Source organism: Kogia breviceps, chromosome 7, assembly GCF_026419965.1.
Source record: "Kogia breviceps isolate mKogBre1 chromosome 7, mKogBre1 haplotype 1, whole genome shotgun sequence".
Classification (NCBI taxonomy): domain Eukaryota; kingdom Metazoa; phylum Chordata; class Mammalia; order Artiodactyla; family Physeteridae; genus Kogia; species Kogia breviceps.
The window spans coordinates 71,445,969-71,459,764 of record NC_081316.1 but is presented as its reverse complement, the minus strand read 5'-3'; the positions used below and the strand labels follow the sequence as shown (position 1 = coordinate 71,459,764).

The following is a 13,796-nucleotide window of genomic DNA, read 5'->3' as shown; positions in this document are numbered from 1 at the left end:
ACTGGGATTTGAATCCATGTCTGCTTTCTTACTATTCCACAGACTTCTGAAAGGAGGGATCTGGGTCTTGAAAAGGTTAGGAAGAAATTAGGTGTTTTATAGGCCAGTTGGGGAAAAGATTACCTGAGGAAGAACAGTAGTCTCAAGAAATGTAGCAGATATTTCAAAAGAATCAGATATTCATATTAAGCTTATATAGCTGTTGATTATAGTGTTGATAACACTTGATTTGCATAAAGGATTTTTTTTTAAGTAATACATTATCTAAGCCATCTCTCCATGACCCACTTCCAAAGTGGGTTCACTGCTTTCTTAAAACGTTTATGTGCCATTGTGACAATATCTGTTGAAGTGAATAGTAGGGAGAGTTACTTTTAGTAGATTCTGAGGAATTACTTTCTTAGGAGATTAGACACTACATTATAACAGGAAGAGAATGCCTAGATAGGAAAGCAACTTGCAGATTATCATATCTGTATATTAATTTATACCAGTGCCAAGAATCTTGTTTCTAAAGTAAGAAACGAAGTAGGAAGGAGAAAAACCAGTGTAACTTTAGAGCTGCAGTCCACCAATTTAAGTGAGTAGAAATGGTAGGCATAATACCCCCAACACTAGTTTGTCTCTTTACCGGTGCCATCAGGTAACTGATCATTAACACCTCTAATGATTGTGCATTTTTATAATAAAGACAACTTTCTGTTCTGACGGTAGAGCTCATTTGCTAGTCTTGGAATAGTCTTTATAGTTGGCGAATTAAACACGGAAGCATTTAAAAGGATTCTGATTCTCTTTTTGAATTACATTCCCTGAAAAAATGTTATTCTGATAATGGTAGATTATCGTTTTAGAAAACCTTTTCCTCTTTAGAGACCAATAAGGTAGAGTGAAGAGAACACTGAGCCAGAAGGTAAAAACCATTTATTTTAATCCTGGCTATGTGTGACTGGGTGTTTGGTCTACTGAGTGTTGTTGCAGAGGAGATTTTTGTCTCTTTGTACTTAATTATTGTAGGGATTAGAGGCGGGTAGGTAGTGATGTAGAGGTTAGTCTTAAGAAATCTAAACATCCAAAATACTCTCACAGCATAAAAGGAAGTCTGATATACTACAAAGAGTGCAGATTTTTGAATCAATTCTCATTCCTGAGTTTAAATCCCATTTCTGCTGCATACTATTCGGCTGCTCTTGGGCATATCACTTAATCTTAATAAATTGTAGGAAGGAACTTCCCTGGTGGCGCAGTGGTTAAGAGTCCTCCTGCCAATGAAGGGGACACAGGTTCGTGCCCTGGTCGGGGAAGATCCCACATGCCATGGAGCAACTAAGCCCATGCGCCACAACTACTGAGCCTGCTCTCTAGAGCCCGCAAGACACAACTACTGAGCCCCCGTGCCACGACTACTGAAGCCTGCGTGCCTAGAGCCCGTGCTCCATAACGAGAAGCCACTGCAATGAGAAGCCTGCGCACTGCAACGAAGAGTAGCCCCCATTCGCCAAGACTAGAGAAAGCCCACGCACAGCAATGAAGACCCAGTGTGCGTCATGAAACAATGGCATGGTATCATCTTCCTGTTGAACACTGGTCCTGGAGAGATGAGATCTTTGGGTCTCCCCATTGTAGCTTCTTCAGGTAGAATTTATTGATCTTATGGTTTTCCCCATAATTTGAAGATGTGACAGTAATATTGTTATTCTTTATAAGATCAGAATTCCTTATATTCCCTGCCCACGTTTGAGTTTCATAAGGTTCACATCTCACAGGAGGATATAAAGTGCTTCAAATATTTCTATATACTGTAGCCTCAATTAACTTTTGTGGGATTGTGCAAAAAGTCAGTTTACTAATGATTCACTTTGGATTTCTGCCCCTTTTGTGGTTCTACATGGATTCTGCTAAGTCATCCAATATGTAAGGCCAAATTCTGCAGTATAAAGTAAAAGACAAAAGCCAACAGGAGAGGTGGCTCTGTATACACAGGAGAGACTGCTGCTGGACATGGACCTTGGTCAAAGTACAGCTGCTTATGTTTCATCAGTCTAAACTTTGAAAGGTTCATTGTTTCCCAGTCTTAGCTGCTCCAGAGTAAGATCATAGGGTTTATCTTGGTCATAAATCCAATTACCTTTTCTTTTCCAAAGTAATAGGAAAGAATAATTTATTTACATATCTTGAAGGGGCTGGAGAATTTCACACTTAACTATTTTCCTGTAGTAAGTTCAGCAGCTAGACTATTCTTAGGAACAAGATAATCTAAATTTTAAATTATTTTCTATGTTATATATAACCACTCATATTTTTAACTCTGAAAAAACTTTTATGAGTTTTGCTTAATTTTATCTCCTTGGTTTGTATATTTTGATTCTGTTATTTATAATTTGACCTTTTTTAGAATCTGTAGTTTAAGTGAAAATTCTTTACAGCCATTCTCAGATTAGCATTTATGTGAACTCTTAATTACCTGCATTCTTAAATAATGCACACTGCTTTAATATTCATTTTGTTTACTATTTATGGAGCCCTACTATGTACCAGGAACTCTCCCAGGTACACCTTCTTCAAGAAACTTATATTCTAGTAGTAGTAGAAACTCTGTTTTGTAATATTTTGTAAATTTTGTAAATTCTTTTATTGAATCTTCAATACCATGCCTTTTTATTATACTCCCTCGTTAGTATTTATGCAATATATTTGTTACTCAATGTATATTACAAAGAATTTACATTTTTGAATATTGTCCTTTTCATGTGTATGTCTAGTACAGAAATTGTTTTCAGAATTCCTGGGTACCAGATGTAGTCTTGTTGTGTACTGGATATGTGACCTTGTGCAAGATGTAGTCTTGTTGTGTACTAGATATGTGACCTTGTGCAAGTCCCTAAGTTTTGCATAGTGGAGGTACCAATAATGCCAGCCTCCTTAATCCTCTTAATGCTGTATCTCTCAATAAGAGAGTAGAGAAGTCCTCACACCAGAATGCGATCAACTTTGAACAACCAGTGAAATTATTTGCTTCTACTCTATCCTTTCTTCCTCACCACCTTACAGTGGAAGCAGTGTCTACATTCTGTATTCTGTTCCTTCTCACTCTCTAATGGATGACTATAACTCTTCATTGATCCTTTAGCACATCTTCAGCTACTCTGTTTTCATTCACAGTTAAACACTTGAGTTTCTTCCTCCTGAAAAAACCAAAAATTCATATCCATCCATTTGTGGTTTTGTACACAACTAAATTTGTCTGTTTTCTTACCTCCTATGTACTGTACCCCCATCATGCCACTGAAGCTGCTCTTGCCGGTGTCACCAGTAATCTCATTACTATTTCTAGTGGGTCTATAATCCTGTAATTACATTTTTGGAAAAGAAGGTGGGTATTGATAAAGTCAGTAAGGCGACAAGGACTTTGGGAGAAAGTTTGATGTTCTTAGGGCATAAATAAAAAAGCTTTCTTTTCATTAATTCATTGACAAATATCTGTCAAGCACTTTATTAATCATTGAAGATACAGTAGTTAATAAAATGGATAAAAGTCCCTTTTTCCCTGGAGCTTGTTAGTTTGAGGAAATAGACAAACAAAATAAGTAAATTATGTGTCAGATAATGATAAAGGATTACCAAACAAAAAAAAAAGCAGAGAAGAGGGAGTAGAAGTTTAAGGGTGGATTTTAGATGATATGGCCACGGAAGGCCTCACTAAGAGTAAGACATTTGAGCAAAGACCAGGAGATGAGGGAAGGTCCCGTGCAGATAACTGGGGAAGAGTAGGCCTAGCAAACTCTTTATTTGGTCTAAGCAAAAATAGTTATTTGTCCTATGAAAAGTTTTTATAAAGATTTTTATTCTTATGATAAAAAGGAAGACTGGATATTTGGGGGTATACTTCTGCAAATTGACTTCTTAGGATAAAACAGTATTCATGATTTAATCTTACAGAATAAGTGAAGACAAAAACTCTAAAGTTAATTTTATTTCACATTCCCTTTAGCATCTAAATGGTTACATGCTTTTAGAGTTGGGACAATTTAGATAATGGCATGTTTATTCCTTAAAAAAATGTAGATCTTTTTTGAGTAAGTGGAACATTAGCTGAAGTAACATAGGGATAGCTTTATAGGGCTCTAAACTAACTTACTGAGGTTCAACAGAAGTCTTTTCAGGAGGAGAAATTTTAGCATTTGTACACTTAGTAGTATTTCAGCAAAATAATCACTTTTTTGAGAGCAGTAAAACTATACATTCTCTGCATTATATTCAAAACCCTAATTTATTTAAAGGAGAAAGAAGCCTTAAGAACAGACTGAAGGATTGGCTCCGCCATTTGGGAATATTCATGTGCTTGTTATCGGAATGTGGTCATTTAGTCATCAGACTAGGGTCTTCCTAAGCCCTCAAGTGGACTGAAATCTAGTTATAAATGGATTAATATGATTTACATAATTGGTTAGTTTTCAGAGAAACCTGTTAGATATTTAGAAAACCTTCAACAGTCAGAATCCAGAACTTGCTTCTCCTCTTTTACCCCTCACAAAGGTAACAGATTTTAAGAAGTACTGGAGACAAGGAGTAGGCAGGTGGCACACAGTTTCATTCATATTTGAGAGCCAGTAATAATGAATCACTGGCCGTTTTTCCTGGTTTCTTAACATTATAACAGGCAGTGAGAAATGGAAACATTTCCCTAAATTTTGGTTGTCTTACAGGTTTCCAGTTTCTTTCCTTCAGTATGACTGTATTAATTATCATGTGTATTGCTTTTTATCTGTAAGCATAAGAAGCAGTGAATATCTAGGAAACATTTTATGGTTTAATTTGTTCAGTGGCTCATATGGAGGATGGAAAAGGAATAAACTCTTAACTGAGCTTGGTAAGGATGTGATCTTTTAGAATGAGGTGTTTACATAGCCAGACTTGAACAAGGTTTTGCCTGTTATTGTCTAGACCTGAGCAATGCTAGTGCAACTGCTAAAAAGCATATATGACTGGTAAAGAAGTACTGATAAGGTGATATTTGAGAGACTATATACTCTACTAAATAAATATTCTCTCTTAGCATTTTTAGTTGGTCTGTAATAGACTTCAATTTTCAGGTACAGTTGTCATTCCCAAGTGTACAAATCCTCCACATTTTTTACCCCCCTGTTTTCATCTTCTTTCTGCTTGCTTAGGAAAAAGAATTCTCCGATCTCCAGTAGATAATATTTAAGGTCCATTCTAGCCAGAGTCTAAGATCCTTCTTTACTGTGTTATTGATATGATAACATTATTGATGAGAGAGCATTCTGGTTCCATTTCAGGAAAATTAACAACAGGATGTCATTTCCTTTACTATTTACATGGGTATTTATCATGGGATATCATCATGGGATGATTCAGGAAGAGAGAAATCAGATTTGAAATTTAAACAGCCATAGAGAAAATGATTTGAGGCTTTTTTTAAAATAACTTATTTCTAATGCCCTCCCTCCCCCATTTCAAAGATATTGAGTTCATGATTGTCTTTCTAGGTTTTCCTATTATTAAACAGTTCTGTAGTTTTGCCATCTAAACACTTAAAACATTTTGATGTCTATCCTTCCCATATGTTTTCAGTACACACACGTTTAAACAATTAGCCTCAATTGTTTTACAATCTACTTTAAAAAGCTGTATTATGTATATTTTCTATGCTATTAAATATTATTCTAAAATATTTTCAATAGCTGCAATATAGTATGTTATATGTAACAAGATTTAATTAGTCCCTCTAGTTAGATGTTGTCTGCTTTTAGATTTTTGCTTTTATTAATTATACAGAAGAGAACTTTGCATAAATCTTTGAGTACTTCCCTGGCTATTTCTTAAAGATAAATTTTCAGGTGGTTTCATGGGTATAATATTTTTAGTTTTTGTTTCAGCAAAACAGTTACTCTTTGCTGGAAGAAGAAAACTATATTTTTTGAATGCTCATATACCAAATACTGTGCAAGATGCCTTGTAGTCTCATATTTCATATAATTTTTAGCTGTTTTCATCCCCAGTTTTATAGATGAAGACATCTATCTGCATATGTGTAAGATATTTTGCATTACGTTAACAATACGTAGAAAATGTTTAAATGTCTTGTTTAGCAAATAACAAAGGCCTTCAACAGTCACAGGAAACAAAACTTAAAGTTTGTAATTCTGTTTTGGCTTTGGAGTATGTACTATAATAAGACTTCATCTTTTCATGTTATTTGTTCAGTGTATAGGGGTTTAGGTCTTAAAATTATATGTTAATTGGCATTTATAGCTCTAGGAGGAAAAAAATGGGTGATTCCCTTATGAATTTTGGGTTTTGCTCATATGACTACCGTTACAGACGATTAATTTATAAATCACATTTTATCTTTAAATTAGAAGCAGATAATAATTGTCTGCTAGGTGAAAATGGTTTCCCTTCACTTAAAACTCCAGACACAACTTTTTCAAATTTTGCACTTGCAAGATCTAAGAGGGGAAAGTTCAGTAATATAAGGATGAAAAAAAGTTGCAGAGGAAGGGTGAGAGCAGTGAGGTGACAAGAGTGTATTCTTTTACAGAGCTAATTTAGAATCCTTTGCCTACTACTTCATAGAGCTACCCTATTTTGATAAGTGAGGTTGTTGTTTTTAGGGCCTCGTATTTGTTACCTAATGCAGTGGATGTTTTGTTTCAGTCACATAGATCAAACAACAACATGGCAGGACCCCAGGAAGGCCATGCTCTCCCAGATGAACGTTACGTCCCCTACCAGTACACCAGTGCAGCAGAACATGATGAATTCGGCCTCAGGTGAGTGAAATGTTGTAATTAGAGCACACCAAGTAATGTTCGTGCATTGGTAAAACTTTCTGTGGAAAATAGTAGTTATTCTTTTAAGGGAACTGGAGCATGGGGGATGGTTATTTTCTATCCACTTTCATAAGGGAAACTTATCTTATTTCAAATAACCTGCTGAAAGCCAACATTTTAAAGTTTCAGTTCTAAAGTGAATATCTCAAATTCCTAGTTTGGTTAACTTGGACATGCTTGTGTTTTATTGTGCTGCTTTCTTGTGTCCCTTAGAGTTGAAGTTTCCCTCTTCCTTTTGTGGTTTGGATGGGAAGCCAAGCTGTGGTGTTCTTAACTCACCTCTTAAAGTGGATATTTGTTCTACCTTGAGAATAACTGGAAGGTAGCAACTTACAAGCCCCAAAGCATCTTTCTTAGGGCCTGGTACATGTTATTTAACACATTTCCACCTTTTTCACAGAAGATAAACCTGAGTATAGATTTTGTTTCTGTCTCCTATTTGGCAGTTTGCTTAAATCTGCCATTTTTCTCATCTATATAATGGGGAGTGGTCATGCCTCTTATTATAGAGAGGAAGATATTAAAGGAAATCATATAATACGTATAAAGCTTTTTATTACAGTTCTAGTATGGAGTAGATACTAAGTAAATGTTTAGTTCCTTCTTCCCTATGTCAGTTAGATATTGTCTGGCTTCTTCTTTGTTACATGGGCCCAAGGCCATAGCTACCCATTATGCATCTTTGTGCATATTAGGTAAAGGTACCCCTTCCTCTGGGAAGATGCAGCCCTATGCCTGGCATCAAGGATTGGAGCAGCTGGATTTCTGACCATTCCCCTACCCCCCCTACCCCCGCCAAACACACAAACATACTTTATCCCTTTTACTGAGTGTCCTGGGTCAGGGCACAGATGGCAGCTGTAATTGGCAGCCCTAGTGGCCTTAATGGCTTCCTCCTTCACAGCCCATCCATCTTCCCTACCCAACAAACTGATCAACATGATACTATTGGAAGCTGCACTGTAGATTTTCTTAAACAGCAGCCTTTGGAAAGGGACTGGTAGAGTTGGAGCGGGTGGTACAATTCATTGTCAAAAGGATTCCTTGACCAGGAAGGGTCACAAAATTTGAAATGTCCTTCTGCCACTAAAGATGATGAGAATGTGTTAGAATGTTTTTGCTGTTCCATTAACTCTATGTTCTTGCCTTTGGTGGGTTGAACACTTGAAAGGATTCAAGAAAATGAAAGTTAAGGCAAGATTCGTGACTGAGCTTCTCTCGTCATAAAGTTTCTTTATATAAACTCCTGAAGAGTTTATATAATCTTCCATTTTATCTTCCATTTTAACTAATTTTAATATCAGTACATTTACTTATCCTCAGAACCTGTTTTAAATGTGACACTTGAGTTAAAATTTTTTCAAAAGCAAAAAATTATGCAACTATTTATTGACTGATATTTTTACTTGACAACCAGTTTTTTAATTATCAAATTTCCAAATAAAAGTTCTGAAAGCTGCTTCGTATTTATAATTTGAAGAAGATGATGCACATTTTTCATTTTGTCATAATCCATCAAAAACTATGCCTGGGAAATTAGTAACAAATAACTCAATTTAAATTTTATTTTGAAAGATTAGGCATTTTGCATCTAAAAGGTTGATTATGATTCTTTTAGAACATTGGTTTGTTCATGTTTTTCCTATTAAATTTTCTAATAGTAATGGTCTAAGGAAATGGGGAGAATTTGTGTTCAGATTTATGTTTAAAACCAAAAGTATATATCAAATTGGTTTTAATGGATTTTAGAATATTTGTGTATCTTTTATTTCAGCTCTGCATTTTGTAAAATATGGAATGTGTTTTTATATACTGCATATAGATTAATAGACTTGCTTACTGCTGTATATTAATTAAAGAGGTGACTGGCAGGAACAGTTTGAGTAAAGTGGCAAGAAGCACGATTGTAGTGGGTGGGTAGCGGGGAGGGGGGGCATGTATGAAGAGAGGCTGAGACAGAGTTGGAGGGAAGACCTGAAACGGGAAAAGCCACCCCCAAAGAGACTTGAGCATGTTTAAATGGTAGTAGAAGGTATAATAGGAAGCCCTATAAATAATAATAATAGGAAGCCCTGTTTATATGTCAGGCTTCCTGATGAGGTCATTTTGTACAATCTCATTTAATTCTCATAATGGTCATTTAAGTTAGGTGCTGTCATTAGTCTCACTTCACATCTGAGAAACATTGAGTGACTATTTAAAAACAAATAGAAGACTTCTATGTGGTGTTGAAATGCTTGGGAATGAATGTCATGGGAACTATAATCTTGATAACCTCATGTTCACATAAAGTTATAGCCATAATGTCATTTTAATAAGGGTTCAACCCAGGGTCTTCTCCTTATCCATCTGGAACAAACCCATGGAGTTTGGCGGCTGTGCATTCTCCACTGAGGTTTACACAGCATGATTTCTCAAATAGCTTTAAGAGAAAATGATCTTATCTCTCAGTCAAGGATTTCTCCTTGAGAAAAGCAGCAAAATTGATGCTCCTCTGTGCTTGGAAAATAATCTTCTGAGTTTTTAGAGTCTGGAGCCAGTGAGCAAGAATTGTGAGGGTATTTAAATAAATTTCCAGGGTATTTACTGTAACAAAGTAGCAAGCCTGTTTCCAGTTAAGCAGGGTGAATACAGACAATTTTCACCCTAAAGGGAATGCCTTCTGAACCTGGTAATCTGAAACCTTTAGATAAAAGAGGAAGCTACACACTCTCACTCTTTTGAAGCACTTCACTGGGTTAATCAAACTAAATGCAGCTTGATTTACATTTTTATCATTAATTATTTTAACAAGAACTTTCTAGTGTTAGTCTTTTTTAAAAACTCTCCTCATTCAAATATTTGAGTCCAGCTTTGTGTTCTGTTCTAATTATTTCTAATCAGGTCACTTTCCTTTAAAATACCGTATTTTCTCTAGACTCTCCAGTTTTCTGCATAATTTTTAATGGAACTGAATAATATTTTAAGATTTCCTCCTCTAAGATTTTATGAAATCCAGTTTCTTTCACTCAAATTTGGTTTAGCAAAAATGATTAGTTTACTTTTGCTTTTTGTAAGTCCTTTTTCAAAATATGAGGTTGACATGATGAATTTCATTGCTAGACTGGAGATGTGTGATTTGTAATAGGCCAAATTTCTAAATATATGTAATTGAGAAATCACTTAAAACAGAGCTGCACCTGGAAAGGGTTCCTTGCTTGATCCTAGGAAGAAATTTATCTTCTTTAACTGTCCATTTAATTGGCAAGACAGTGAACTTTGTGAAAGGAATTTGAAAAGTGAGGAAAAGAAAATTATAAAATAAAAGGAAATTTGAATAATTTAGTAAGATAATAGTTCTGTTTTACTTTACATTAAAATATATAATAATATATACACATATAAAAGTATACACAAACGCTATTCTGTTAAATTACTTGATGATTGCCCTTTACAAGTTGTATTAAAAATGTATTATGCTTATAGCACATTAGTAGCCTTTTGATGCATGCTTGAGATCTATATAAAATAGTTCTTCTGCATACTAGGAGTTGGGTAAACAGTGGTGGTTTTTCTTTTAGACCTTAGAAGATAAGGACTTGGGGAGAGAAAAGTGGTAATTCTCCTTTAACCAGCTCTATTTATATGAAGATGTTAAGTTTTTTATTAGTAGCTTGTTAACAGTGACCCACAAGATTGCTGAATCTTAAAGCAGCATTAAAGTCAAGAAAATATACTCTGTGATAATCCAGAAATAACTTGGTGCCTTAAAGGACTGGTGACTGTTTAGGACCATTAAAAATTGTGTAAACCTTGATTTAAATTATACAAAATCAATGAACCCAGTTGTCTGCTTTTTAAAAATTTACCTTTGATAACAATCCAAAGTCAGATGTCTTGTTACAAGTACGTTTTAAGGGATTCATTATTTTCATGTTTTAAGTCTGGCATTTATTTTTGACTAATGCCCAAATCTACATTGCAGCACTTTCTGATTTCCCCTTTATGAAAACCTGCATGGAATTCCTAGGAAATATATCAAGATGGGTGGAGAAAACGCCCTCTTGATCATGGAAGGTGATGCGTGTTGGAAGAATTTGCTAAGCACCTCCATTGCAATGGGGAAAATATTCAGAAGCAAGCAGAGTGGGTAGTACAGAGCTTCCTTGATATTTGCCTGCCGTATTACTTCTGCTTTGTGTGATCTGTGTCAGAGGACCAAAGACCAAATGGGAAAGAGAGATTGTTACCAAGGAAAATATGACATAGGACAGATGTGAAATGTAAAAATAACAGGCAGAAAGTTGATATGAGTTTCTTAACTTTAAAAAGCACAGAAGAGGTAAGGAAGTATGGGAAGTTGCAAAGCTGACCACAGGTTTTAGGAGTTGATAATTCTTACTTCATGTATTGTAGTTCACAAACTTCTAAGTTCTACTTTTCACCTTTGGAGTGAACTGAGAAGGAATTTAGAATAGGGGTTAAGATCAAGGGCTCTGGGGTCAGGTGGACATGGGTTTGAATCCCAGCTCTGTCACTTAACTGACTATGAGATCTTGGATAAGTGAGTATATCTACCTGTGCCTCATTTTTTCACTTGGAAAATCGGGTGACAAGAATAATAGTAACACTGAATTTATAGGGCTATTGTGAAGATTAAATGGCACAATCTATATAAAGTGATGGGTACATAGAAATTAGTATTAACAATATACAGTGCTTGGTATAATATATTGAATATATAAAAGTAAATGTGATCTTATTGATATTTTACAGTGTAATCAGTTTACATTACCTGGTAACTACTGTTACTTCATTTAAAATAAGTTTTTAAATCTATTACCACACTATTTTTTAGGGTTATGTTTATCTCTGTAAGCTTTTTATCATCAAATATGCATCGTTGGTTCTTACGCAAGTCATGCGTTGTCTTCTGGCTTTTAGATTCACATAGATTCTCCAAGCGTGAGAGTGTTGATAAGAGTGTTAAATATAAATATGGTTTTCTTCTCATGGGTCAAACCTTTTCTGATTCTTAAAGTTTTTTATTATTGTAAGATGGAAACTGTTTGTCATTCTGAAATTGTAATATACGGAACAACACTTAAGTATACCAAACAGGAATAAAACAATAAAGCCCAGAGTCAAAGCAATGAATGAAGTATGAGACGGAGGCCGTGTACTTTCTTTCTCTCAATCTCTTATCCCAAATAATCTTTTTTAAACCAAAATTACTGCTTGCTTTTTTCTCATCTGCAGATTTTGGTAAATTAAGAAAAGATGGCCACAGGAAAAGGGAAAACAGTAAAAAGCAAAAGCATAATCCAAATGAATATAATTAATCCTTAAGAAATTCTGTTTTATTTAGTTTGTATCTTGATTTATTTGTTGATTAAGTTCCTGAAAAAATAGTTAGTAATATGGAAACAAGAACCATTTTTCCTATTTAAAAATATGGATTTTAATAAAAGTTATCAGTAAACAATATATAGGGATTATGAAGGTAAAAGTATGTATTTGTGAAATAGAAAAAATAATTCAATGAGAATGTCCAATCAAGTTGCAGATGACATAGCTTGCAATTACCATAATATCTTCAATATATAGGAATTCTTCTGAAGTCTTTGTTAAACCCTGTGATGAGCCCTACACATGGCATTTTAAAATCTTGATGGCTTCATGACTTTGCTGCTTGATGAAACATGCCACTCGTGTCAGAGCAGCTAATGGCCTCTACTTTACTCTGATGGCGAGAACTTTTCGCTCCCTCTATACTGGGGATCAGTCTTTTTTTTTTTGGCTGCATTGGATCTTCGTTGCTGCACAAGGGCTTTCTCTAGTTGTGGCGAGTGGGGGCTGTTCTTCATTTGCGATGCGTGGGCTTCTCATTGCGGTAGCTTCTCGTTGCAGAGCATGAGCTCTAGGTGCATGGGCTTAAGTAGTTGCAGCACGCAGGCTCAGTAATTGTGGCTTGCGGGCTCTAGAGCGCAGGCTCAGTAGTTGTGGCGCAGAGGCTTAGTTGTGACGCGGCATGTGGGATCTTCCTGGATCAGGGGTCGAACCCATGTCCCCTGCTTCGGCAGGTGGACTCTTTACCACTGCGCCACCAGGGAAGTCCCCCGTATCACTCTTGATGTTAACTGATTCCAGTCATGGTTTTTTTGTTTTTTGTTTTTTTTTTTAGTACGCGGGCCTCTCACTGTTGTGGCCTCCCCCATTGCGGAGCACAGGCTCCGGCCGCGCAGGCTCAGCGGCCATGGCTCACGGGCCCAGCCGCTCCGCGGCATGTGGGATCTTCCCAGACCAAGGCACGAACCTGTTTCCCCTGCATCGGCAGGCGGACTCTCAACCAGTGCACCACCAGGGAAGCCCCCAGTCATGGTTTTTAACTTAAAAGTATTTTCTAAATAATATTAAAACTCAGAATACCTGGGCAAGGCAGCAACATTTAGCAAATGGAACAATACATGTTGGCTGATAAATTATCATTCTTGATTCTACCCAGCTACACTTCTAAAATGACTCCCAGAGCAAGACACCCCTCATCCCAAATATATCAGCAGAACTTTAAATTCAGTTATTCTGGAATCGAGGCATGTGTTTATATATTACTTAAGGTATTGGCATGTATGATATAGAACTATTTTAAAAATATTACTCATTTCTTCATTCCTTTATTAAAGAAGCCCAAAATAATCATGTTGAAAAGTGGACATAGAGTTACTTGGTTTTTCAGTACCTTCAGAACAGTATTTTTTATAGTGTTACATTTCCTAAGATTGTGTCCATTTGAGAATTGTGATATCCCAAATAATTATCTAAATCTCAAGTGTGTTAGGCAGTACCGTATTCATACATTTAGTTATATGCCCTATTATTTCAGACAAGGTAATTCCTTTCTGTCTTTACTTTAGGGCTTTTCTTCTAAAGCAAAGGGAGATATATAGAAACTCAAGATTGTTG

At 35.8% G+C, this 13,796-nt stretch overlaps 1 protein-coding gene across 12 annotated transcripts in view; it reads left to right on the top strand.

Annotated features, from left to right (window-relative positions):
- The window catches only part of YAP1 (Yes1 associated transcriptional regulator), a 115,055-nt gene that overhangs the window by 42,690 nt on the left and 58,569 nt on the right, over window positions 1–13,796 (top strand). For all 12 annotated transcript variants that reach the window (XM_059069896.2, XM_067038581.1, XM_067038578.1 and 9 more), the window contains exon 3: window positions 6,679–6,794. In XM_059069896.2, the coding sequence (XP_058925879.1) occupies window positions 6,679–6,794 (116 nt within the window). The remainder of the gene's footprint in view (window positions 1–6,678; window positions 6,795–13,796) is intronic.